At 41.9% G+C, this 27,223-nt stretch overlaps 1 protein-coding gene across 1 annotated transcript in view; it reads right to left on the minus strand.

Annotated features, from left to right (window-relative positions):
- LATS2 (large tumor suppressor kinase 2) overlaps positions 1–26,906 on the minus strand; it is an 84,743-nt gene extending 57,837 nt beyond the window's left edge. The window contains exons 1-2 of the mRNA XM_070749770.1: positions 26,765–26,906; positions 8,503–9,256 (exon numbers count right to left, since the gene is read on the minus strand). Coding sequence (XP_070605871.1) covers positions 8,503–8,844 — 342 coding nt within the window. The 5' untranslated portion in view covers positions 8,845–9,256; positions 26,765–26,906. The remainder of the gene's footprint in view (positions 1–8,502; positions 9,257–26,764) is intronic.
- Positions 26,907–27,223: the final 317 nt, after the last annotated feature.

The raw sequence follows: 27,223 nt of genomic DNA on the forward strand, positions 1-27,223 counted from the left end.
TCTTCTCCACAATTAGATTGTTCCCAATTCTATGCATAATTGAATATTCATCCATCTCGCTCCTCCTACCTGTCTGCGTCACCCACCTTCACTAGAGAATAGCATCCTGTAATCACTGCATATTATTAAAGTGGAGTCACCTCTTTTCCAGCTCAAGCTTTATACCAGGAAATGCATTGTTAACTTTCCCAGCAGACGAAGAAAACTCTCAGTATTTGCATAAGTATTTGATCTGACAATGTTGGCTCCTTTTCCAAAGCAGGTTTTTAAGCATCATAAATATATACTGCTGCATTTTCTAGAAACATAGCAAAATTAGTCTCTTGCAGCAGATTGGAAGAAAAACCCAGCATTGTCATCCACAAAAAACTAAAACAAATTAATTGTAGTACAGTGTTCCCTCGATTTTCGCGGGTTCGAACTTTGCGAATAGCCTATACTGTACCACGGTTTTTCAAAAAATATGAATTAAAAAATACTTCACGGTTTTTTTCCCTATACCACGGTTTTTCCCATCCGATGACGTTATACTTCATCGCCAAACTAATAATTTTTGCAAAAAAAAAAAAAAATGACTGTTAATAAATAATTATGTTTATAAATATCAGGATCACTAAGTGCCTTATTCAATGGTGAGTACCAGTAATAATGATGAGTAAATGGTTGTTAAGGGAATGGGAAATGGTAATTTATGGGTTTAAAGTGTTAAGGAATGGCTTGTGATACTGTCCATAGCCAAAAATGGTGTATTTACTTCCGCATCTCTACTTCGCGGAAATTTGACTTTCGCGGGCGGTCTCGGAACACATCCCCCGCGGAAATCGAGGGAACACTGTATTAGTTTTTAAGGGACCTTATCATTTCAGAATGCATCAATGTTTTTCAAACTTGGCAACATTTAAGATGTGTGGGTTTCAACTCCCAGAATTCCCCAGCCACATCTTAAAAGTTGCCAAATTTGAAAAACACTGATCTAGCCCCATCGTGCTGTTACTGTAATTTATATATGTCTTAGCTTTTCAGGAATCATAGTACCCCTCACTCTTTTTACTTTTTATTTTACTGTAGGCCTTTTGCTTTTATCAGAGCTTGCATGGGAGCAATTTTAAATTGATTTTGCAGTATAATCAAGAATGTGGCCATAACAAATTTTAGCCTTCTAACTTTAAGACATGCGTAAGCAGATGTTTTTAAATATGCTGTATATTGTCCATAAGTAGTTATCAATATTCCACTGTTTCTCAGTCTTTTGGCTAAGATTGATTATTTAATATTTCAGATTCTTTTATAATGTAGCTATATAATATTAAAACTCCTTTGTCTATAATTTATTAGATTTGTATGCCGCCCTGACTCCTTGAAAGGCGTGGCATACAAATCTAATAAATTATTATTAAATTATTATTATTAATTAGGGAAGGAGTTGGCAACCCACAAGTCTGGAGCCGTTTGTGGCTCTTTCATCCCTCTGCTGTGGCTCCCTATCACCAGTCGGATGCACAATTGATAGGGCTTTCGGTTAGGACAGGTAGAGGAAAAAGGAGGCACAGCTAGGAGGAGACTCTATGGTGGTGGTGGTGGGGAACAGGACTTCCCATCGGCAGAGGAAAAAGGAGGCCACACTAGGAAGAGACTCTATGGTGGGGGAGCCAAACTTCTGGTCAGCTCCAGAGTTGAACGGGTTCCAGTTAGGGCCTTTGTGGATCTTTGAGTGTTTAACATTGCTGATCCCTGAACTAGGGCAACATTTTTGAACCAAGGTGCCTCAAATGGGCTAATTTACACAAAACATCCAAATTCTGGGAGCCATGTCACTGATGGGATTGAAATTTGTGCTTGAAATTTGAAAATTTGTGGTCACTTAAGTTTCCTGAGCCACTGCCCAGAAGTTTAGTAGATTTAGTAGGTTTAGCCCTGTCCCTGTGGAGACCAGGTGGGCTGGTCCCACCATAACCAGCCGGAGAGCAGTCAGCTGCAGGCCAAGTTGGCAGGAAGTTGGAAGCTTCTCCTGCTCCCATTGCCTTTTTGCCCTTGGTTATTTAGGTAAGGATATATCTCTGAAATGATGAGCCAACAGGGCACCATCCCTATAGCTATTAATCTAAACAGCAGCCCTTTAGGGACAGAATGGAACACCCTTCAGTTCTGCCTAAGCATAGAATTGGGAAGTGGATACAAAATTTAGCATTCTGACAACCACAGGTGCAACTTCAGATGCCATAAATGCACTTGGGGAAAAGGAATCCTCAATCTGAGGTTTGTATTGGCGGTTCTGTGTTAGCAAATACTTCAGAAGAGAAGGATTTAGGGGTAGTGATTTCTGACAGTCTCAAAATGGGTGAGCAGTGCAGTCAGGCGGTAGGGAAAGCAAGTAGGATGCTTGGCTGCATAGCTAGAGGTATAACAAGCAGGAAGAGGGAGATTATGATCCCGCTATATAGAGTGCTGGTGAGACCACATTTGGAATACTGTGTTCAGTTCTGGAGACCTCACCATAAAAAAGATATTGACAAAATTGAACGGGTCCAAAGACGGGCTACAAGAATGGTGGAAGGTCTTAAGCATAAAACGTATCAGGAAAGACTTAATGAACTCAATCTGTATAGTCTGGAGGACAGAAGGAAAAGGGGGGGACATGATCAAAACATTTAAATATATTAAAGGGTTAAATAAGGTCCAGGAGGGAAGTGTTTTTAATAGGAAAGTGAACACAAGGACAAGGGGACACAATCTGAAGTTAGTTGGGGGAAAGATCAAAAGCAACATGAGAAAATATTATTTTACTGAAAGAGTAGTAGATCCTTGGAACAAACTTCCAGCAGACGTGGTAGATAAATCCACAGTAACTGAATTTAAACATTCCTGGGATAAACATATATCCACCCTAAGATAAAATACAGAAAATAGTATAAGGGCAGACTAGATGGACCAGGAGGTCTTTTTCTGCCGTCAGACTTCTATGTTTCTATGTTTCTAAGAACGGAGGCTACTGAGCTGAACTTGAATTCTAGTTAAAGCATGCATTTTTTCAATTAAAGAAAGGGTCTGCCTTTTGTCTTCTTTCAATATGTTTTGCACACCATTGCACACTAGTTGTTCTGGTGTGCAACATTGCATACCAGAACAACTAGACGCAAGGACAGTTTTCCCTGCATGCCATCACCCTGCTAAACAAGTAATTCCCACAACACTGTCAAGCTATTTACTAAGACTGTATTACTATTATTCTTCTCATCCTTCCTATTACCTTACCTCCTCCTACTTAAGACTATAACCTTGTTGCTTGCATCTTTACGATTTATATTACTTTAGTTTCCTAGTATGATTTGATTACTTATTCAGTATCCTATGACTATCACTGTTTTATCTTGTGTTTCTTAAAGAATGTATTTTTTTAATGTACACAGAGAGCTTATATACTCTCAGTGTACAATCACTGAGATTGTGTATCCAATCACACTTGTCCAATAAAAAAATTATATTCTAAAACAACAACAACTATGTCTTTTAACCTACAATCCTGGGTTTTCTGTTGGTCTTAGAAACATAGAAACATAGAAGTCTGACGGCAGAAAAAGACCTCATGGTCCATCTAGTCTGCCTTTATACTATTTGCTGTATTTTATCTTAGGATGGATATATGTTTATCCCAGGCATGTTTAAATTCAGTTACTGTGGATTTGCCAACTACGTCTGCTGGAAGTTTGTTCCAAGCATCTACTACTCTTTCAGTAAAATAATATTTTCTCACATTACCTCTAATCCCCCCCCCCCCCAATTAACCTCAGATTGTGCCCCCTGGGTCTTAAAACCAAGAAAGGCACTTTGGGGGGAAACATGGCTGATTTGAAAAGATTTGAGAATGATCGGATGTGGTTCTATAAACTGCCTATTCTCTCTCTCTTTCTCTCTCTCTCTTTTTGGTAGTTGGGTGCCCTTTAACAATCTAAAAGACAGATTTATAACCACCACCACCACCATTAAATCTATCAGGGCTACAATGGATAGTGGGAAGTACAAACAAACCAGAAGGTAATAATGGAAAATTGTATTAGTGGAAAAACCAAGTGCATTCACACAGTTGCTTCAAGGCATCTTTATAATCCAAAGACAAATTGCAACAATTCAACAAGGTATATCCGCATTACTGATTTACAATGGAAACAAGAAAACCATGCCAGCTTTTTTTTCATTTCAAACAGTGTGAGAGAGAAAGATCACAATACAATTTAAAGCTCTTCAAGTGGTTGAATTCTTCCAATCATATGCTCGGTTGCATTCCATGAAATTAAAATTCTGAAAGCTGCTATCTATAACTGCACGCAGCATTCCACATTTAATAGCCTGGGGTGTTTCTAAACGGCTTAATGATCTGCAAGAAACACATTTGGCTTGTGCTCCATTCTTTCTTGAAGGCTGTGACAAGCACTTTCAAGCTAAGCAAGTTTTGCTTACCAGTTGATAGGCCCAATAACAGCATTTCTGGCTTCATATTTTTTAAATGAGCAAGGCCATCATGCCTTTTGGTATGAGGTTGTACAAGTTCTGGGACCATCTTATAATTATTGAAAGGGTAACATCTATATCAGTGTGAGTTTCATGCAGATGTTACTAAGAGAATAAAATTAATTTATTGTGGTTTTATTAAGACCTACTTAGTAGATAGTTTTATAGATAAAATTTAAAATACTTGACAGACTGGGCTCACAGGCAGGATTATGCGATACTCTGCCTAACTATGCTTTGCTAAATAAGCCACAACTATCTGGTATCATACCTAATGCTAATCATAAATGACAGTTTACCAACCACAATGCCTCAGTTAACACAGCAGACCACTTCACACAATATGGGAACAGTTGCAACATTCATGGCATTGGACCAGAATATCTCCGAGACCGCCTTCTGCCGCACGAATCCCAGCGACCGATTAGGTCCCACAGAGTGGGCCTTCTCCGGGTCCCGTCAGCTAAACAATGTTGGTTGGCGGGCCCCAGGGGAAGAGCCTTCTCTGTGGCGGCCCCGACTCTCTGGAACCAGCTCCCCCCAGAGATTAGAACTGCCCCTACCCTCCTGCTTGTATGTATGTCTGCTTAATAATGGGGTTTTTTAAATATCTTAAGTTGTAAATTATTAGATTTGTTATGAACTGTTTTTATTGTGTTGTGAGCCGTCCCGAGTCTACGGAAAGGGGCGGCATACAAACCTAATAAATAAATAGATAGATAGATAGATAGATAGATAGATAGATAGATAGATAGATAGATAGATAGATAGATAGATAGATAGATAGATAAACAAACAAACAAACAAATTCAATAAACGGTTCAAAAAATAATATTATTTTTGAACAAATGTGTGCTAGACTTCAGTGTTAAACTTTCAACTGCAGTCATAAAAATTCAGAGCATTTAAATTGTTGGATTTTATAACGCCAGGTTCTGCAGTGTTTATATCACATGACTTGCAATAAATCTGTAAGAACTGAAAGACTAGGCAAAAAGCAAAAGCAAAAACAACATTCCCACCCACTCCCAAACCCAGCCACAGTGCTTTTCAGACCATTTTTCAGGAAGTGTCAGAGGGTGTACTTTTCTTTAGCTCAGAAGCACCGTTTTCATGTAGAAAAGTTACGATGCGTGGACTCCAACTCCTAGAGTTTCCCAGGCAGTGGGATTCTGTGAGTTTAAATACGCACATTTTAAAAGTTGCCAAATAGAAAAAGCACTGATTCAAAATGCAATCCTTTGCATCTCTGTAGAGCAAGTTTGTGCCTTGGATTGCACATTTCAAGCAGATTTCAAGCACCTTGTTTTGAATTTCTTTCTTTCTTTATTTATTGGATTTGTATGCCGCCCTCTCCGTAGACTCGGGGCGGCTAACAACAATAATAAAAACAACATATAACAAATCTAATACTTGGGCAACCTGGGCAAACGCCCCCCTCGCCACAGCTGAAAGATGTTTCTCTAATGTGAGCTGTGGATCGAGGAGGACGCCCAACTTGCGGACCCTCTCTGAGGGGGTCAATAATTCCCCCCCCAGGGTGATGGACGGACTGATGGAATTGTCTTTGGGAGGCAAAACCCACAGCCATTCTGTCTTATCAGGGTTGAGTTTGAGTCTGTTGACACCCATCCAGGCCCCAACAGCCTCCAGACACCGGCACTATACTTCCACTGCTTCATTGACTGGACATGGGGTGGAGATGTAAAGCTGGGTATCATCAGCGTACTGATGATACCTCACCCCATGCCCTTGGATGATCTCACCCAACGGTTTCATGTAGATATTAAATAGCAGGGGGGAGAGGACCGACCCCTGAGGCACCCCACAAGGGAGAGACCTCGGGGTCGACCTCTGACCCCCCACTAATACCGACTGCGACCGACCGGAGAGGTAGGAGGAGAACCACTGAAGAACAGTGCCTCCCACTCCCAACCCCTCCAGCCGGCGCAGAAGGATACCGTGGTCGATGGTTTACTGTAGCGGACTGTAAATCGGAGCTACTTTAACATTCTAAAAGAAGATGCTCTAACGCAAGCTCTCCTTATTTATGAAGCACCTTTCAAGATCGGAAAGATTATAGAGTGACATTCTGGAGTTGGGAAACAAAACAAGGAAGGTTGGTAAAACAATCTTGGATTAGCTGGATCAAAGGCTTGATTTAGTAACAGGCAGATTCCTACAAAGCAGAATTAATCCTATGCGGTGAAGAATGCTTCTTCTGATCACCATTGCTCAAAGATATGTAGGAGTTCAATGGAATGTAGAATCCTCCTATAATTTGGGGCCAAGCAGTAGTAGTCCTAAACTACTGATTATCAGCCAGGTACAGAGCACAATGGCTTCGTTCACCACTCCAACATTATCCACAGTCCTCAAACTGATGGCTGCCCTATACAGAGCCAGTATTATATATGGTATGCTTGTGTGTATGTCTGTTAGTATATGGGGTCTTTCTTAAATCTTTAAATATTTTAAATTGTCAGATTATTTATGATTTGTTTCCACGTGTTGTGAGCCGCCCCGAGTCTTCGGAGAGGGGCGGCATACAAATCTAAGTAATAAATAAATAATAAATAAATAAATAAATAAATAAATTCACATATGAAATGGGTATTTATTAATTGGACTTATATGCCGCCCCTCGCCGTGGACTCGGGGCGGCTAACATTTCAATAAAAATGCAATATATAAAACCAATTAATAGAAATAATTAATTTAAAATATTTTTAAAAAGCTAAACATTTAAAAATCAAACATTCAAAAACATACTACGACATCCTACACATTCACTAGCCAGAGGCTGGGATCTAGTGACCCCAAGCCTGGCAGCATAAATACGTTTTCAAATTCTTATGAAAGGCAAGGAGGGTGGGGGCAGTGTGAATCTCTGGGGGGAGTTGATTCCAGAGGGTCGGAGCACCCACAGAGAAGGCTCTTCCCCTAGGACCCACCAAATGACATTGTCTAGTTCAGTGTTTCCCAACCTTGGCAACTTGAAAATATCTGGACTTCAACTCCCAGAATTTACCAGCCAGCATTTACTGGCTGGGGTATTCTGGGAGTTGAAGTCCAAATATCTTCAAGTTGCCAAGGTTGGGAAACAGTGGTCTAGTTGACAGGATTTGGAGAAGGTCAACTTTGTGGGACCTAACCGGGCGCTGGGATTCGTGCGGCAGAAGGCAGTCGCGCAAGTAACCTGGTCCCATGCCATGTAGCCTGATTAAGGTTGGCTTAGAATGCTATTATCTCCCTTAATGTTTACAAACTAGGGTGGCCAACTCATGACCTACAGGCTATATATACAGCTGTCAGCCCCATTGGGTTGCTGGATTCTACATTGCCCCAATAGGCACAATGCCAGATTTTCAGTGGTGAATTTCTACTAATGTTTTCATTGAAATGAAGCTTAAAAGGGATGCATTAAACCCCACATTCATTTTCCAGCAAACCTTGGGTGGGTGGGGATCCCAAGATGAAAATATTCAGTTGTCCATCTCAGTGTTTCCCAACCTTGGCAACTTGAAGATATTTGGACTTCAACTCCCAGAATTCCCCAGCCAGCAGATGCTGGCTGGGGAATTCTGGGAGTTGAAGTCCAAATATCTTCAAGTTGCCAAGGTTGGGAAACACTGGTCCATCTGGTGCAGTTAAGGAACCTGAAGCCTTCACAGATCAACATCATAATTTTAAAAGTGTGTCCCCTTGGCCAAAAAAGGTGCTTATCTCTAGCGGTTTACCTATTCCTATGAAGTGTGACTCGACAATGAGTCACACTTCACACAATGAGTTACTCGACAAACTCTGTGAGCAACTCATAAGATGATCGCCAAACATATGAAATGGCAATGGGGCCACAGAAGAAAAGTCATAGCCAAAACCAATGTGCTGCATGTACTGAATAGCAGCTTAATTGCCCACTTATAATTCCAACACATCCAGAAGTCAACACAACCTTCACAGAATGGCCGATTTCTGCTCTAAATACCTACTCACCTGGTCGCATCCTGCATTCACCAGTTCCTGCAACATTTGTCTGTTGACTTCAACAACTGCAGAGGTCGTGCCCAACTCGTTAGCAAAGGGCAACAGAGAATATCTGATTTCTCGCAGCGCTTTCTGATAATTTCCAAATTTGGCAGCCGGTCGGATTTGCTGCTGTCTGGCAGCATCCTTTCCTACTAGAATTTTAGAGTCCAGAGAACTTTCACCGCTTGGTCCAATGGGTAATCCCTGACTAGAAGCTTTGGCGGGCTGTTTCAAACCTTCACGGATCTCCTGTAATCTTTGCCTGCTGTTCCCAGAGTAAGTAGTAGCAGGGAAAGTCTTTGGCCTCATGGTTAATCCAATGTCGTTTCAGCATCAATACCAACTTCCTTTGGATATAATCAAAGGGATGTGGATATTCAGTGCCGTTCCTCTGGAAGATACCAGTTTTTTATTAAGCATTGTTCCTTGAAATCAATTCATAGGTAGGCGGCAAAACTCTATAGCAAATCTTGTCAATTTTCCCAGTCTATGGTACAAGAAGGATCAATAGTCATGGAGGGGTAGCTGATGTCATTTCCCTTCAGCTCAGTTTTTATGGTTCCTATAGCCAGAGAAAAAATCCCCAAAACCTCTTGCTGTTTTTAAACAAAATAACGGAAGGGATCTTGGAGGCTTTCTAGTCCAATCCACTGCTCAAGCTGGAAGCCTATATACCGTTTCAGACAAATGGTTTTCCAATCTCTTCTTTTCTCTCCTGTGTCTGAAAGAAAAAAGAACAAAGATACTGTGACATAAGTCTACTTTATCATTTTTTTTCTTAAAGGTGTTCCCAAAATCGGGAATTACCTCATTTTTATTTATGTAAATAAATAATAGTATTTTTTATAAAACCAAAATCAATAAATAATAAAAGATTAAAAGTATGCCGGTAATAAAACAACTTCAGAGTTAGATTCAACTCTACAATTTCATATTACACCAATTCAGCACTAAACACAGCTTTAAAAAAAACTCATGTAAGAAACTCTTAAGCTTTTTGTTTTTCAGCATTACATATTATAGGACAGTGATGGCTAACCATTTTTTCCCTTGGGTGCTATTGCGCATGCGTGAATGCCCACACCCATAACTCAATGCCATAACTCAATGCATGGGGAAGGCGAAAACAGCTGCCCCCCTCTGAAGGATGGAAATGGCCTATTTCTCAACTTCTGGTGGGCCTAGTAGGCTTGTGTTTTGCCTTCCACAGGCTCCAAAGGCTTTCCTGGAGGTAGGGGAGGGTACAAACGCCCTCCTCCATCCCCCTGGAGGCTCTCTGGAAGCCAAAAACGCCCTCCCAGAGCCTCTCTGTGAGCCAAAAATCACCTAGCCAGCACATACATGCACGTTGGAGCTCAGCTAGGGCAATGGCTCGCTTGCCAGCAGATATGGCTCTGCGTGCCACCTGTGGCACCCGTGCCATAGGTTCACCATCACTGTTATAGGAAGTTGATCAGAAGGAAATTCTAAAGGAATGAAATAACACAAACAGTCAGTTCAAGGATGAAAGTAAAACAAGGAGCCTGAGGTTTAAAACCTGATCTATGAAGACTCGATCACTGCCCAAATCACTAATTGGAGCCTCCCAAAGAAAAGGATCGATCATGAGATTCCCCTCGTCATTTCATACTGTCTTCAATTCAGGGGAAGAATATTGGAGATCATTATTTCATCAATGGCAATAACGAGAGAACCACAGGAATCGGTTCAATGCCTTTACAAGTCACTGGGTTCACTTTTCTGATCCTCAATTGTTTTTCCAGCAGTTGAAAATGGGCACCAACTTTTATAGTTTTTACAGTCTGCAATTCAAAATGAACAGAAGTGGGGGAAAGGGCAAGTTGCTCAAAAGCAAGTTATGGGAGAATGGAATGTAGTGGAGACTGAAGCGTGATGAGATAAATTGCTATGTAGCAAGATGACCACAAAATGTGCATTCCTCCACCTCGCAACACGGTACAATAGTTGAGTCACAATACTCGTAAACATATAGATACCTAGTGGGACAAAACATATTGACTGTTCCCAGAAAAAAATGGGATCATCTAAAAGGAATGAATACTGAAAGATGAAGCACAGAGACCAGACCAGAAAAGTTGGAATAAGGAAGTCTACAAGAAGCACCATGAACCAAAGGCACACATATACCAGATGCTCAAAAATCCCATGACTTCTTGAAGGAAGCAAGGCTGATGCAATAGCTAAAAGCAAGGGGTTGGAGAGTTTGGGAGTGGGGTAGAGGTGGGTTTCAGCAGGTTCTGAGTAGTTCTGGAGAACTGGTAGAGGAAATTTTGAGTAGTTGGAATACTGTGATAAGTTCTGGAGACCTCACCTACAAAAAGATATTGATAAAATTGAACGGGTCCAAAGACGGGCGACAAAAATGGTGGAAGGTCTTAAGCATAAAACGTATCAGGAAAGACTTAATGAACTCAATCTGTATAGTCTGGAGGACAGAAGGAAAAGGGGGGACATGATCGAAACATTTAAAAATGTTAAAGGGTTAAAAAAGGTTCAGGAAGGAAGTGTTTCCAATAGGAAAAGGAACACAAAAACAAGGGGGCACAATCTGAGGTTAGTTGGGGGAAAGATCAGAAGCAATGTGAGAAAATATTATTTTACTCATAGAGTATAGATGCTTGGAACAAACTTCCAGCAGACGTGGTTGGTAAATCCACAGTAACTGAATTTAAACATGCCTGGGATAAACATATATCCATACAGGAAATAATATAAGGGCAGGCTAAATGGACCATGAGGTCTTTTTCAGCTGTCAATCTTCTTTGTTTCTATGTAGTTAGGACAACCAGTAAATTCCAACTCTGACTGGCTCCGTCCTCATCTATGCCTCCCGAATCCCAGCTGATCGGGAAAAATGGGGATTTTGCAGTAACCTTCCCTTGAAGTGGGGTGGGAATGGAGATTTTGCAGTATCCTTTCCCTGCCATGCCCACCAAGCCACGCCCACAGAACCAATAACAAAACCAAAACAAAACCCACCATTGAGCAGTCCACCAAGTTGCCTACTGTTAAGCCTGGTACTGCCTGTGGATCTGATTTTTCCTACCTATCTGCAAGTCCTTAACTTTTCTCACCACTGAACTGCAATCTTGTTGAGTGGGGCCAATGGTCAAATCTCTCAAGATCCTTCCGAATCTTAAGTCTGTCTTCCAAAGTATTAGCAGCACCCACCCACCCCAAGCTTGGTATCACCTGCAAATTTTACGAGTGCCCCTCAGCCAGATAATTCATAGGTTCTCCAGGACTGGTCAGAACCTGCCAAAACCCACTTCTGGGACTGCTGCTTAACTGTGAGCCAGCAATGTGCTGCTGCCAAAAAAATCTAATGAGGTTCTAAGCTGCATTAACAGAAGGACAGCACAGGAAATGATAGGAGCAATAGCACTTAGACTTATCTACTGTTCCATAGAGCTTTCCAAGCACTCTCTGAACAGTTTACAATGTTCTCCTATTACTGTCCTCTACAATAAGGGTGAGGCCACACTTGGGGAGTTCTGTGTCTAGTTTTGGTCACCAAAAGATCTGAGGCCCCAGAAAGACTGCAGAGAAGAGCAACAAAAGTGATAAGGGTTTGAAGCTGAACTCTAAAATGATGGCTAAGGGAACAAGGTATGTTTAGCCTAACAAAGAGCAGCTTAATCATGACATGAGCTGTGTCTTCCAGCACTTGAAAGCATAGTTCCCTCTAAGCTGAGCAGGTGAGCAATCGCTCACTTAAAAATCATCATCAACTCAGAGTTTTCCAAACCTGCCCAGAAGCCGAGAGGGAAATTTTATTATTATTTCTGTGTCGCCCAGTCCCGAAGGGACTGCCGCTCAGACACTATACTTTTCCGCCCACCCCAAAAAAATTTTAGAGAGTACACTGCTTGAAAGGCTGTTATAGGGAAGAGGGGGTAAATTTGTTGTCCAAAGCACCTGAGGGCACGACAAAAAGCAATGGGTAGAAACTGATCGGAGGGAGATCCAAGGAGGAATTTCCTGAGAGTGAGAACTACTAATTAATGGAAGATGTTACCTTCCAGTTCTAGAGTCATGGGTGCTTCATTGCTAGAGGTTTAAAGAAAAATGGGGCAACCATTTGTCTGGAATGGTATAAGGCAGTGATGGCGATCCTATGGCATGGGTGCCACAGGGGGCACATGGAGCCATATCTGCTGGCACACGAGCCGTTGCCCTAGCTCAGCTCCAACGTGCATGTGTGTGCCGGCTAGCTGATTTTTGGCTCGCACAGAGGCTCTGTTTGGGCATTTTTGGCTTCCAGAGAGTCTCCGGGGGCACGGAGGTGTTTTTAACCTCCCCTGATTCCAGGGAAGCCTTTGGATCCTGGGGAGGGTGAAACACGAGCCTATTGTGACCACCAGAAGTTAGGAAACAGGCCATTTCCAGCCTCCAGAGGGACTCCTAGAGGTGGAGGGAAGCTGTTTTTACCCTCCCCAGGCATTGAATTATGGGTACGGACACTCGCACATGTGGGATAGCGCATGCGCACGCTCTTTTGGCACCCGTGGGGAAAAAGGTTCGCCATCACTGGTACAAGGCACGCAAGTCATAGTGGAGGGCACGCAAGGGTTGCCCTATGTCAACTCCAGTACACATGGATGCAGTGGCCAGATGAGTTTTGGCCTCGAGGAAGCCCATTTTGCCCTCCTGAAAGCTTCCTGAAGCCTTTGGAGTGCAGAAAATAGCACAACGGGAAAACTGGAAGTCCATTTCTCTGAACTTCCAGTTTGCCCATTTGTACAATTTTTTTTTCACTGTCCCAGGCTTCAGTGAGGCCTTTGTGCATGCGCAGGGTGGGGGGGATTGTGCATATGCATAGGGGGCAGCACAGGGGGGGGGGTTGCATGTCTGTGTGCAGAATGGGTATAGGCATGTGGGGGACGCTGGCACGCACACCCTTTTGGCACATGAACCAAAAAAGATTCACCATCACTGGTATAAGGCCTCATCCCATTGAGGGGCTGGAATTAGAAGAACTCCAAGATCCTTTCCAGAAGTATACTGTAATTCAATGATTCCATGACTCAGGATCCCTAATTTTAAGCCATATGGTATCTTAGGTGCTGCAACCTACAGTATGTATTTTCAGCATTTTGATGCTCTCGTGCAATTCCCGTTTACTGGTACTTCCAGAGTCAAATGCATGGTTAGGATCCTGAAACTAAATTCTTGAGCCAGAACCTTGCGTTTCAATTAAAAACAAAAAAGAATCTTTGCATGTTCATTTTCATTATTACACATTCATTATAATTTGTGGAGCTGAAGAGATTTTCCTGCAGCCAGTTTAATTTAATACAATACCAGGAGCTTAAAAATAATACTGATTATTAAAGCCTCGGAAGCAGGAAACATGCAAAACAAAATTAAGTATTTAAGCATTTCTCCCTCTATCCATGCTGAAGAAACCACAACCATTTCAGTCTTTGCTTTGGAAAGGTGGCATATTTTCATTCCGGTTCTTACAACTCAGATTTTCTTGCAATATGGAAAGCCCCTTTTCTTCTATAAATATCTACAACAACCACATGTACACCATAGTTCCCTCTAAGCTGAGCAGTGAGCAATCGTTCACTTGAAAATCATCATCAACTCAGAGTTTTCCAAACCTGCCCAGAAGCCGAGAGGGAAAGAGTGAGAGGGAAGGAGAGAGAGAGGAAGAGAGAGAAACAGATGGAAAAAAGAGGAAGGAAGGAAAAGAGAAAGAAAAAGAATGGGAGTAAGGAAGAGAGAAAGAAAATCAAAATCTAGTTTGAAACTAGCTCAACTATTTAAGTTGCATTTTGATATTGATAGAGTTGCCCTATTATGAGCTCACTGTTATAGACACACAGTACTGTATTTTATTTTGAAATTATCTGAGGCAAAAGAGGGTGGGTTTTTTATTTGTTTGTTTGTTTGTTTGTTTATTTATTTATTATTTCTGTGCCGCCCAGTCCTGAAGGGACTGCCACTCAGACACTATACTTTTCCGCCCACCCCTCAAAAAAATTAGAGGGAACACTGATGTACACTGGAAGAAAATGAAGATCAGCTACACACATTTATTTTATAATAACCGAGTATAGATATTAAATTGAAGGGGGGGCACAGATTCCTCTTCCAAATCACCAATTAAACTATATTAAAAAGTAAAGTAGGCACTGCAATGAACTATAACATAAGCTATTAAATCTGGTTCTTAAATATATATATATATAAAAAAACTCCTTCAACTCATGTTTGACTCTTGTAAGTCCATTCGGTTTTGTTGGTGATAATACAAAGATATTTTGTCATTCTTTTCTTTTTTAATGTTTTTTTTTCAATTAGTCCAAAGCCCTTGTGGTATTCACTAGGAGTTTATTCTCCATATAAAATGGCCCAACTCAACTTAGGTTCTCAGCCCAGACAAGAGTCATCATATGTTATCTGCTGTAACATAATGTCTGGGGAAATTTTAAAAAATGCATTGAAGTTCTGAAATCTAATATACATTTTAATTCATTTCAAAACAGATTAAGAGGAACATCTGGGAATAGAATGTACTCATCAGTCTAGATAGATGTAGTTTAGGACTTACTGTACATCAACAAGAATTCTTGACTTCCTATGTTTTAGCATTACTAAATATAACCTTTTTAAAAAATAAAAATTCTGACATAGGGGGCAGTCCTATATGAGAGCAAGCAACGGAATTTCATTTTTAATGCGTGCCAGTGTACTCACTGTAAAAAAAAAAGACAATAGAGGTTATTTTATCTTATTTGTAATCTTTGACCAGATCATTAGACAAATCTGGATACTTTGAAAAGTGCATGTTAGAATTCCTGATCTGTTATTAACTAGATACAGAGTTGTATATTTGGAGCAAGATTCATGGCTTGAAATTTTTCCATTCTACCATTACTTTTTACCTAGCTGGGCTCTGCATCCAAATTTGGGATTCTAAAAAAAATTACATAATCCTCATAAACCACAGCTTGTCTGGTTATTGCCAGCACTGGATTCAATCACTATGATATTCATGCAAGATCAGAACAGTTTTAATATTTAGAATTGCATGAACTTCTTGAAAAGATTTTGTACCTCCATGAGCTAAGGAGTTATCAAAGAAATATGAACATTAAACAGGGAGAGTGTTTAACTAGATCCCACTTACATCCAAGAAACTTTAGAAAAAGAATAAGACTTGACAATATGATACAGATACCTTATTCATTGTTTATCTTGACTACTTAAAGCCATTTACCCTGAATCTGGCAATTATAATACTATCTAAAGGCTAATTTATAACATTTATGTGGCGACCCTCACCTTATTGTAATTTACTAAGGATTCTCTCAGTAGAATATAGAAAGCCATTTCTGACATTAAATGAATTTCATAAAACTCCTTATCACAATTTCCACCAGAAGCAAGGAACCTTATGTACTGCAGGAAATACCTAATTCTTCAGCAAAGGCAATTACTTAAAATAGAAGATGTTGAAAAGTGGGAAATAGGTAGAGCTGTGTGTCCTATATCAGCTTTGCTGGCTGAGAAATTATAGGAGTTAAAGTTATCAAGTCTTAAAGTTGCCAAGGTTGGAGAGCCCTGTCCTATATGACTGACACAGCAGAGAAAGCACACCTCCCTGCTTTCCAGATGCCTTGAATTTAATTTTCATGGTCTCTTACCACCTGTCATACTAAACCACACTGGCAAGAATTGATTTCCAAAATGCCTAGAGAACAATCAATACAATATCATTAATATTGACAGAGCAAAACAAAACACAAAATGAAAAAAATGGCACAAACTTGCCTTTGAGCATGAAAAACATTAACTATGTACTAAACGCTACCAAAACATATTCCTGTACAGTGATACCTCGTCTTACAAACGCCTCATCATACAAACTTTTCGAGATACAAACCCGGGGTTTAAGATTTTTTTGCCTCTTCTTACAAACTATTTTCACCTTACAAACCCACCGCCACCACTGGGATGCCCCGCCTCCGGACTTCCGTTGCCAGTGAAGCACCCGTTTTTGCGCTGCTGGGATTCCCCTGAGGCTCCCCTCCATGGGAAACCCCACCTCTGGACTTCTGTGTTTTTGTGATGCTGCAGGGGAATCCCAGCAGCGCAAAAATGGGCGCTTCGCTGGCAACGGAAGTTCCAGAGGTGGGGTTTCCCAGCGAGGGGAGCCTCAGTGAAATTGCAGCATCGCAAAAACACAGAGGTCCGGAGGTGGGGTTTTGAGGACTTCGGTGTTTTTGCGATCCTGCGATTGCACTGATGTTGCCTTCACTGGGAAACCCCACCTCTGGACTTCCGTTGCCAGCGAAGCGCTCATTTTTGCGATGGTGGGATTCCCCTGCAGCATTGCAAAAACACAGAAGTCCGGAGGTGGTGTTTCCCAAGGAGGGGAGCCTCAGGAGAATCCCACCAGTGCGAAAACTGGTGCTTCGGCTGGCAAAAGGGGTGAGTTTTGGGCTTGCACGCATTAATTGCTTTTCCATTGATTCCTATGGGAAACATTGTTTCGTCTTACAAACTTTTCACCTTAAGAACCTTGTCCCGGAACCAATTAAGTTTGTAAGACAAGGTATCACTGTATTCTTCTCAACGTATCTACATTTTATTTTACAGATAATCAGTGTTTGCTACTATCAGTTTAGCCTGTAATCTTCATCCAAGACAAAGGTTATGAGTGATTTAAAAAAAAAAAAAAGACAACCTGTAATTTAATTTTTTAATATTCTTTTAGCATTTTACATATACTCAGGAACACATCTCCTAATAATGACTCCTACTGATTCAATTCTCCATGAATAAGCCAGTCCCCACTAGGATGGAGAAAAGTATTGCTCAAAAGGACATAGAAACATAGAAGACTGACAGCAGAAAAAGACCTCATGATCCATCTAGTCTGCCCTTATACTATTTTTTTGTATTTTATCTTAGGATGGATCTATGCTTATCCCAGGCATGTTTAAATTCAGTTACTGTGGATTTACCAACCATGTCTGCTGGAAGTTTGTTCCAAGGATCTACTACTCTTTCAGTAAAATAATATTTTCTCATGTTGCTTTTGATCTTTCCCCCAACTAACTTCAGATTGTGTCCCCTTGTTCTTGTGTTCACTTTCCTATTAAAAACACTTCCCTCCTGAACCTTATTTAACCCTTTGACATATTTAAATGTTTCGATCATGTCCCCCCTTTTCCTTCTGTCCTCCAGACTATACAGATTGAGTTCATCAAGTCTTTCCTGATACGTTTTATGCTTAAGACCTTCCACCATTCTTGTAGCCCGTCTTTGGACCCGTTCAATTTTGTCTACTGTAGATTCTTGAGGAACATCAAAGTTGGCTATAAAACTAGTTACCGGTCCCATGTATTTAGTGAAGAAACTATGCTCTATTTCAGATATAAACTGCAAGATGAATCCTTGTGGACAATCACTTAAATATGAGCCAAGAACATGTTCCAGCTGCCAAAAAAAGCCAACAGAGTCCTAGGCTGCATTAACAGAATCAAGATCACACCAAGTGTTAGTACCACGTTATAATGCCTTGGTAAGGCCACACTTGGAATATTGCATCCAGTTTGGGTCACCATGATATAAAAAAGATGTTGAGACTCTGGAGAGAAGAGCAACAAAGTAATATAATATGCAAAGAGCATTTAGGGTCTTTGTTACCAATCTAGGTAATATGCCCTCTTTTAAAACAGGAAAATGCACACATAGGCCCCTATGTTTCTCACCTTGCCCTTCCATGACACACCATTCCTCCCTCCCACAAGTCCTGTGCTATACAATTCTGCAATTTGCATTTGCAAATTTGCCAAATCAGTTTAATGCCACTCTAATTGCTGCTATATTACATTCATTTGTGTGTTTGACATATGGAGAGAGCAGAACATTGCACAATTCTCTTGGCACCTTGGAAGAAAAAAAAAAAGCTAAGTAACAGCCCGGCTGTCCCAATGTGACCTTAATTCAGACAAACTATTGCAATATCTTGGGTGCAAACCATTCCCACATGTCCCTAAAGACATCGCCTGTGGTCCAGCACAATCTGCCTGCAGAAATAAAAAACGTCATCTCTTGGAAGCATCACTTGTAGAGTAAGGTATGCAAAAGGACACAACCCATAGCACAGACAAGCCCAGACGAATTAAAGTCCTATACTGCAGAAATGCATCAATCTGCGAATATTTCCTCATGTAAGGTTCTTTGGAACTGTTTCATTAACAGTGGATTTCAGCAGGTTCTAACCAGTTTTGGAGAACCAATAATGGAAATTTTCACTAGTTCGGAGAACTGGTAAATACTACTTTTGACTTGCCCAATCCCCATATATTCTCTGCCTCCGTAGTCCCAGCTGATTGGGAGGAAATGGAGATTTTGTAGTAACCATCCCCTGGAGTGGAGAGGGAATGGAGATTTTGCAGTATCCTTCCCCTGTCACGCCCACAGAATTGGTAGAGAAAAATTTGAATCCCACCACTGAATCTTATCAAGGTATCAGCTTTGTTGGGCTAAATTCTATTTTACATTCCAGTTTTCTATAGTTATATCAATTAAAATCACTCTGGTGCAATCTGATGCTGATATATTGTTAACTGAGTCAAGTTTAATTTAACAAGTTTTATTTTTCAGGTAGTTATATTAATTTAATTTTGATGTTGCCTGATTCTAACCACCTCTGGGTAAGCATGTAGAAGCTTGTCTTGTCATGGAACAATTATTGTCAATACTGAACTTTTCATTTCTTGAATTAAAATCAGCTTAATTCAGCAGAAACAAAAAGAAAATCCATTTTGCATCCAAAAACATTTTTGTGACATTAGTTTTCATAGGAAAGATTCATCAGCTACTTGCGTGGGTGTAATAAAATGAAACTGTTGACTATAAAAGGTTTTAATATATAAGATGAGCATTTTTTTAAAAAAATAAGTAGTTGGAAATTTTGATCTACCTACTCTCAATAAAAGTCACCAGGGAAGGTTTCATTCTTAAAAGGAAACTAACTCCATTCAGGACACTTTTTAAAAATTATTTATGAAATATTTAAAACTAGAAAATTCTTAATCCCTGAAGAACAGAAAACTAGTACAATATTTATAAATTTAAATCAAAATTAGCTTCCTCTCTTATCAAAGCTATCAATTATATTTCATCAGTCCCGTATATCTGTCCAATAGGGTCTCATTTAACTTTTCTTTGATATTATTCGTACTATTTCTCAAACTGCAAAAGAATTCTTCCTCTTCAATAACTTTGTCAGGGATACAAAAGAAAGTCACATCTTTAACATTAAAGACTCTGTCTTTATATGAAATATAATAGTTTAGCATCACATGTAGAAATGTCTACATGTGGAGGTCCCCAAACTTGGCAACTTTAAGACTTGTGGACTTCAACTCCCAGAATTCTCCAGCCAACTATGCTGGCTGGAGAATTCTGGTAGTTGAAGTCCACAAGTGTTAAAGTTGTGGGCAAGTTCGCAAGCCTTAAAGTTGTAAGTTTCAAGTCTACAAGTCTTAAAGTTGTGGATTTAAACATGGAGAGAATTAGGCAAGAGGTTCTTTTCTGGCTCCTCGTTTTTATCAATAAGTTAGGCAAAGGGATGCTCAACAAATCTGCAGATGATCCCAAGTTTGGTCAAATAGTTAACAACATCTCTAAAACCAGACTCCAAGTTTCAAAAGGATTTTGAGAAACTTCAACACCGTGCCCTATCCACCAAAATGTAGTTGCGTGTCAAAAAAATAAGTAAGGTTCTCCTATAGCTGTCCATGTAGTCAGTGCAATTTAGAGCTCTATGGATGGAGGTATAAAGCCACAAGGGCTGTACTGCATCTGCTCCAGTTCTAAATGAAACTGCTTTGGGAGATGATCCATCACCACAGGGAATGATATACAGTAATCCTCTGTTTTTTGCTGGGGATGCCCGTGAAAAACGAATTACCGTGAAGTAGAGGAAATATCTTTTTTTTATGTATTTAACATGTATTTGAACTTTTAAAACCCACCCTTTGCATTAAACAGTCATTCTATAATGTTTCTCAGCTGGAACCACATGTGATATCTTTCCAGTTTCTTTAATATATGGATTTAAACCCCCTTTGAAAACCCGTGAAATAGCGAATCCGTGAAAGATGAACTGTGAAATAGGGGATTTATTTATTAATCAGATTTGTATGCTGCCCCCTCCGCAGACTCGGGGTGGCTAACAACAATAAAAAGACAATGTAAACAAATCTAATATTAAAAATAATCTAAAAAACCCCAATTTAAAGAACCAATCATACATACAAACATACCATGTTTAAATTCTATAAGCGTAGGGGGAAGGGAAAATTTCAATTCCCCCATACCTGACGACAGAGGTGGGTTTTGAGGAGCTTACGAAAGGCAAGGAGGGTGGGAGCAACTCTGATATCCGGGGGGAGTTGGTTCCATAGGGTCGGGGCTGCCACAGAGAAGGCTCTTCCCCTGGGTCCCGCCAGATGACATTGTTTAGTTGACAGGACCCAGAGAAGGCCAACTCTGTGGGACCTAACTGATTACTGTATCCTCAGTAGGCTGATGATACTCAGTGGTAGATTGCTGGCCATGGTGAGTTAAGTGATGTCGCACACCACTTTCCCTTTGTTCCAGGCTGTTGAGGAGCAACAGACTAAACCTGAATGCTGGCAAGACAGAGGGGGCTTTGAGTTTGGGGTTCCTTGGCTCTGGGAGAATCCCATCTCTGATAGGGATGGGGTTGCACTGCCGCAAATAGACCCAGTCTGTAATCTAGCCATCTCCTGGAGTTGCAACTCCAGCTTGAGGAGCAGGAAGCAGTCATGGCCTTTTGCACAAGTTCAAATTGTTTGCCACTTATGCTTCTACCGAACCACTTATCCTTTGTCCTTCTCAGTCAAACATGTCCTAGTCACCTCCCATTTGAACTGTAGTAATGTGCTCTACATGGGGCAGTCCTTGGAGAGTATCCAGATGCTCAAAATACAGCAGCCTGCACAGTTTTATTCAAGTCTAGATTAGAATTCTTGATTGGCCAAGTGTGATTGGACACACAAGGAATTTGTCTTTGGTGCATATGCTCTCAGTGTACATAAAAGAAAATATATGTTTGTCAAGAATCATAAGGTGCAGCACTTAATGATGGTCACAGGGGTCAAATAAGCAATGAGGAAACAATATAAATAAAAATCTTAAGGATGCAAACAAAAGGTTACAGTCATACAGTCATAAGTGGGAGGAAATGGGTGATAGGGATGATGAGAAAAAACTGCAGACTTAGTAAATAGTTTGACAGATTGCAGGATATGTCACCTCTTTTGCAGAAGCTGCACTGGTTGCCGATTTGCTTCTGGGTGAAATTCAAGTTGCTGGTTATCCCCTTTAAAATCCTATATGATTTTGGGCCAGGTTAGTATCTCTCCTCAGATACAATGATCTGACCTGCTGGGGTTGGGAAGACACCACAGGTTGCGGATCCCATCTATTAGGGAAAAACTATTGGTGGGACAAGCAAAAAGGCAATCTCAATGGTAGTGTCCTTCCTATGGAGTACATTCCCCCACTGATAAGACTGCCCTCCCCATATCTTATTACTATCCCAGGAAGCACTAAACATATGACACTATCTGTGGGCCTGGGAATTCTAGGATGATACAGAAAATCAAGTGGTTGATATGGTTGTTATTTGTTGCCACTAGGGAGGGAAAGGAGGGTTAATCAGAACTGCAGAAAAAACAATTGCTGCCAACCTGCCTTCCATTGAGGACCTGTATACTGCACGAGTCAAAAAGAGGGCGGGGAAAATATTTACTGACCCCTCACATCCTGGACACAAATTGTTTCAACTCCTACCCTCAAAACGTTGCTATAGAGCACTGCACACCAAGACAACTAGACACAAGAACAGTTTCTTTCCAAACGCCATCACTCTACTAAACAAATAATTCCCTCAACACTGTCAGACTTTCTACTAAATCTGCACTTCTATTCTACTAGTTTTTTTCATCATTCCTTTCACCCATTTCCTCCCATGTTGACTGTATGACTGTAACTTGCTGCTTATATCCTAAGATTTTTATTAATATTGCTTCTTCATTGCTTATTTGACCCCTATGACAATCATTAAGTGTTGTACCACATGATTCTTGACAAATGTATATTTTATTTTATGTACGCTGAGAGCATATGCACCAAGACAAATTCCTTGTGTGTCCAATCATACTTGGCCAATAAAAATTCTATTCTATTCTATTCTATTGGTTTTATGCTTTGAATCGTTTTATCGGCGGAAAGTGTGATTTGAGTAGCTATATAAATCCGTAAGCAAATAAATAAATGTACAGCAATAATTTTGCTCTAGACTGCACCCATCAAATCACATCTGGAATACCGTGGTTGAGTTCCAGTTACCACAATACAAGGATGCTGAGAAACTGGAAAGAGAGGCAAAGACACTGATGGGTTTGATGACTAAACCCTAGGAAGATTCAAGAAACTTGATGTCTTAGCCTAAAAAAGAGCAAGCTCTGGGGTGTTTGATAGCACTCTTTCAATACATGAAAGATTGTCAGGCACCAGAGGGTGCACATTTATTCTCCAGAGCACCTGAAAATGGGATAACTACTAGTGGGCAGGATAGGATAGGATATCACAGCTAATGGGCAGACAGAGATTCAAACTTGAAATAAGGAGAAATTTATTTATTTATTTAGATTTGTCAAACAATTATAGTATGGCAATTTGTATAAATAAAATATTAGAAAAATAATGATGAAAAGTAATGATAGAAGACAATAGAACAGTAGGACAGGGATGGTAGGCATAATGGTGCGCTTATGCACGCCCCTTACAGGCCTCTTAGAAATGGAGAGATTGTAGATAATCTATGGTTAAAGGTTTTGGGGTTAGGAGTAGAAACCACAGAGTTAGGTAGAGCATTCCAGGCATTGATTACTCTATTGCTCAAGTCATATTTTTTACAATCTAGTTTAGAGCGGTTGACATTTAGTTTAAATCTATTGCGTGGGAATTATTAAGCAGGGGATCAGCCTCTCTCCTGGACTGGTGGTTTTTTTTAAAATAATAAATTTATATTGATTTTTGTAATGGTAAAAACATGCACACAACATATAACGCAGTGCTCAGTTATCTGTGGAACCACCACCAAGACAACATTCAAACCGCACAGGTAAAAGGAGGATATACTTTATACACTTTTCCAAAAAAATTAAAGGAAACACTTAAAAAACAGAATATAACTTCAAGTAAATCAAACTTCTCTGAAATCAAACTGTCCACTTAGGAAGCAACACTGATTGTCAATCAATTTCCCATGCTATTGTGCAAATGGAATAGTTGTGCAAATGAAATATTCAATAGCAACATTTCATTCATTCAGATCTAGGATGTCTTATTTGAGTGCTCCCTTCATTTTTTTTAAGCAATATATATAGTCTTTTGAACTAAGATCGATTTATCTATAAGTAATTCCAATTGATGGTGGTTTTAAAAATCATTGGTCTGGGTGCAACCAAGATTCCTGCCCAGGGCAAGGGTCAGACTAGAAGACCTCCAAGGTCCCTTTCAACACTATGATTCTAAGAAACATATGACAGAGACTAGGCAATAAATGAAAAAAGTCCATTTATAACCGTGGCTCATTCCCTCCTCTCCCCCCCCCCGCAGTCATATCCAGGAAATATCAGCAAGGGGCGGCGGTCCTCAAGGCAGAAGCGCCCGGACGGTCCTGCCCATTTCTCCCGCTAACTCCCATCGACCTCAGAAACCGAGCCAAACCCAGCGAAGAGGAGGCGGAGGCTCCTCCGACGGAAAGTTTAAGCGCAGAGCGGAATAAGGCGCAGCTTCCCCTCAGCGTAGCGCGGGCCTGACTGACTAAAAAGCTGGAAAGTTTCTGGCTGCGGCTCTTCCGGTGGGAACGACGAGAGGCCTCCAGCGCGGTCAGAAAGAGCGCCCGGCTCCGGCCCAGGACGGGGCTCGGTAAACGGCCACCGAAAACCCTTCAGCCCGAACCTTCAAACTCGCCGGGTTAAGAGCTTTCCTGGAAGGGCGCAAAACCAGGCCGGAGCGGACACAGCCCTCGAGAGGAGCGCCGGTTCTTGTGGGGAAATGAGCGAAGGTTCCCACAGCCACTGAGGTCTCCCCTCAAGAGTCGCAACCCTTTCGCACCGTCCTTTGGCGTCCTGTTTCTTTTGTTTTAAAACAACACACAAACACACCCGCACACTCTCTCAGAGAGGTTGCGCTGTGTAGGACCGGGCGGTGGAGTTCTACCTCTGGAGGCAATTCCTGGCCCACAGAATTAAAACCATAACGCCAACAGACTCTCGTACTCCGCGTTTTTTTAAATCCGAATTAAACCTCCCCAAAAGACTGTTCAGATTCCGCCATGTTACACGCTCGGGAAGGACCGAACCTCCTGTAAGAGTTAGTTAGTCCAGTGTTTCCCAACTTTAGCAACTTGAAGATATTTGGACTTCAACTCCCAGAATTCCCCAGCCAGCATTCGCTGGCTGGGGAATTCTGGGAGTTGAAGTCCAGATATCTTCAAGTGGCCAAGGTTGGGAAACACTGTTCTAGGCTATACAGTAGTTTAAGTTTAGAGTGGTAATAGAATTAGTTTCCATGAACTTCTTAATATATTGCATCACAGAAAAATAGTTCTTGGGAAAAACTGGGAATTTCAGCAAGAATTTGCTAAGCATTGTATTTGTCCAAATCAATGGCTTATCAGTTTGAGAACATAACATTTCGGGTCCAATTAAATATATACAGTAAGCCTAAAATCCTAAAAAAAACAACAGTCATTCTCATTCCATCAGTTTCTCTCAGTCCATTCATCGGCCAAGGGCAAGTAATGGCCCCCTTATAAACGCTTCCCCAAGGATCTTTTGATCCAACGTCGCCGGTTCACACGTTCCACCCGGCTCTCGCTACCCATCGTTCCTCCGCTTACCGTGCACGCTTTCTGTTCGCGTGTCAACGCTCGGGGTTTTTTTCCCGCCCCCGTCCAGACAAACGCTCCGTCACCCTCATTCTCACGAGACGAAAGCCAAACGTTCTCCCTCGACATCCCAAAAAAACGCTCCCTATGCGGGATCGGGCTGCACAGCAAGCAGTGCCTGTCAAGACGGCCGCACGGCCTGGAGTGGTGGCGGGGGGAAAACGTCGTCCGTCCCGCGTTCTCTGCTTTAAACCCCGTCCGGCCAACGCGAAGGGCAAGGCGAATAGTTTGGCTTTCTCTTGGGCCGCGGAAAGAGGATGATGGAGGCAAAAGGGGCTTTTCTGATCGGCAATAATTCCCCACCACCACCGAGCCTCGGGACAGAGAATATATTATTGATTTACTGATTTACTTACTTACTTGCTGCTTGCTTACTTACTTACTAGATTTCTACTTACTTACTTACTAGACTTCTACTTACTTACTTACTTCTTACTTACTTACTAGACTTCTACTTACTTACTTATACAGTACAGTACTTATTAAATTTCTATGCCGCTCTTCTCCGCAGACTCAGGGCGACTCACAACATCCCATCTTACGCCTAATAAGACCAACCAATTCAACGCCACCGAAGAAGATCCGCCTTCCAAAAAAAACCACTGAGCGATTTTTTTTTTCCCCGCGTCCAGATTTTGGCGACAGGAGTCGAGCAAAGGGTTCGAATTCGGTCTCTGGTGGGTTTGTCCCAGGGGCCTCCAACGGCTGACCCCAGTCCCGCCAATTGAAGGAGGCTGCCCGATCATCCAGCACTTCTGCCTCCTCAATAATAATCCCTTCCAAGCCTTTACACGGTATTGTTATTCCGTGTCTTCCCGGCCGTCCGCTCCATGCCCGCGACCCCCGTCCCTCCTCGGCTGTCAGGGCTTCCCCTCCTCCGCGGCACCGGACCAAACTTTTGCTTTCCCCGAATTGTCGTCCAACTTCCAAGAAGGCAACGGGGCTGCCTTTGGGCCGAGCTCCCCGACTCTCCTGCCCGCCCGAAGCAATTAGAAGAATAATTTTTGCACCAGAAACGAAGAAACTCCCGGGGGGGGGGGGGCAAATTACCCCGCCCCTCCCTATTCCAGAACGGTGCCCACCTTGGTCGTTCAAAGAAAGCTGCAAAGGACGAGGGGGGAAACCCTAGCCCCACCCCTCCTCAGCCTTTGCATTAAGCAGGGACGGGGGTTTCCCGTGCTCACTCACCCCCCTTTTTAGTGCCCAATGGAAAGTCCGGGGGCAGCTCCCGCGACTCCCCTCCCGTGGCTGCTGTTGAGGCGGCAGCGGCGGCGGCCGCCTCCGGCGCGCGGCTCTCTCTCCATTCTTCTCTTTCCCCCTCTCGGGCTCCGAATGCGGCGGCCCGCGGGACGCAGTTGGGACATTCGCTGCATTGTTAGCATTCCACGCGCCCCCACGTGACCCGGGCTCGGCGTCATTCCATCGCCTCCCCTTCGCATACCAGCGGGGAGCGGGGGCCGGGAGGAGGAGAGTTGGGGGGGGGAGGTGGCGAGATCCGCGAGGTTTCTGCCCGTCAAACAACCGGATGGGCGGAGCCAATATGGAAAACATCTGCCCCGCCCCCCCGCTTCTTCGCTTTCTGAGGCGGGAAAAGACGCTTTGGCGGTAAAAAGTTTGCTGAGGCGACGACGCGGGTGCGGGCTTGCT

Source organism: Erythrolamprus reginae, chromosome 4, assembly GCF_031021105.1.
Source record: "Erythrolamprus reginae isolate rEryReg1 chromosome 4, rEryReg1.hap1, whole genome shotgun sequence".
Lineage (NCBI taxonomy): Eukaryota > Metazoa > Chordata > Lepidosauria > Squamata > Dipsadidae > Erythrolamprus > Erythrolamprus reginae.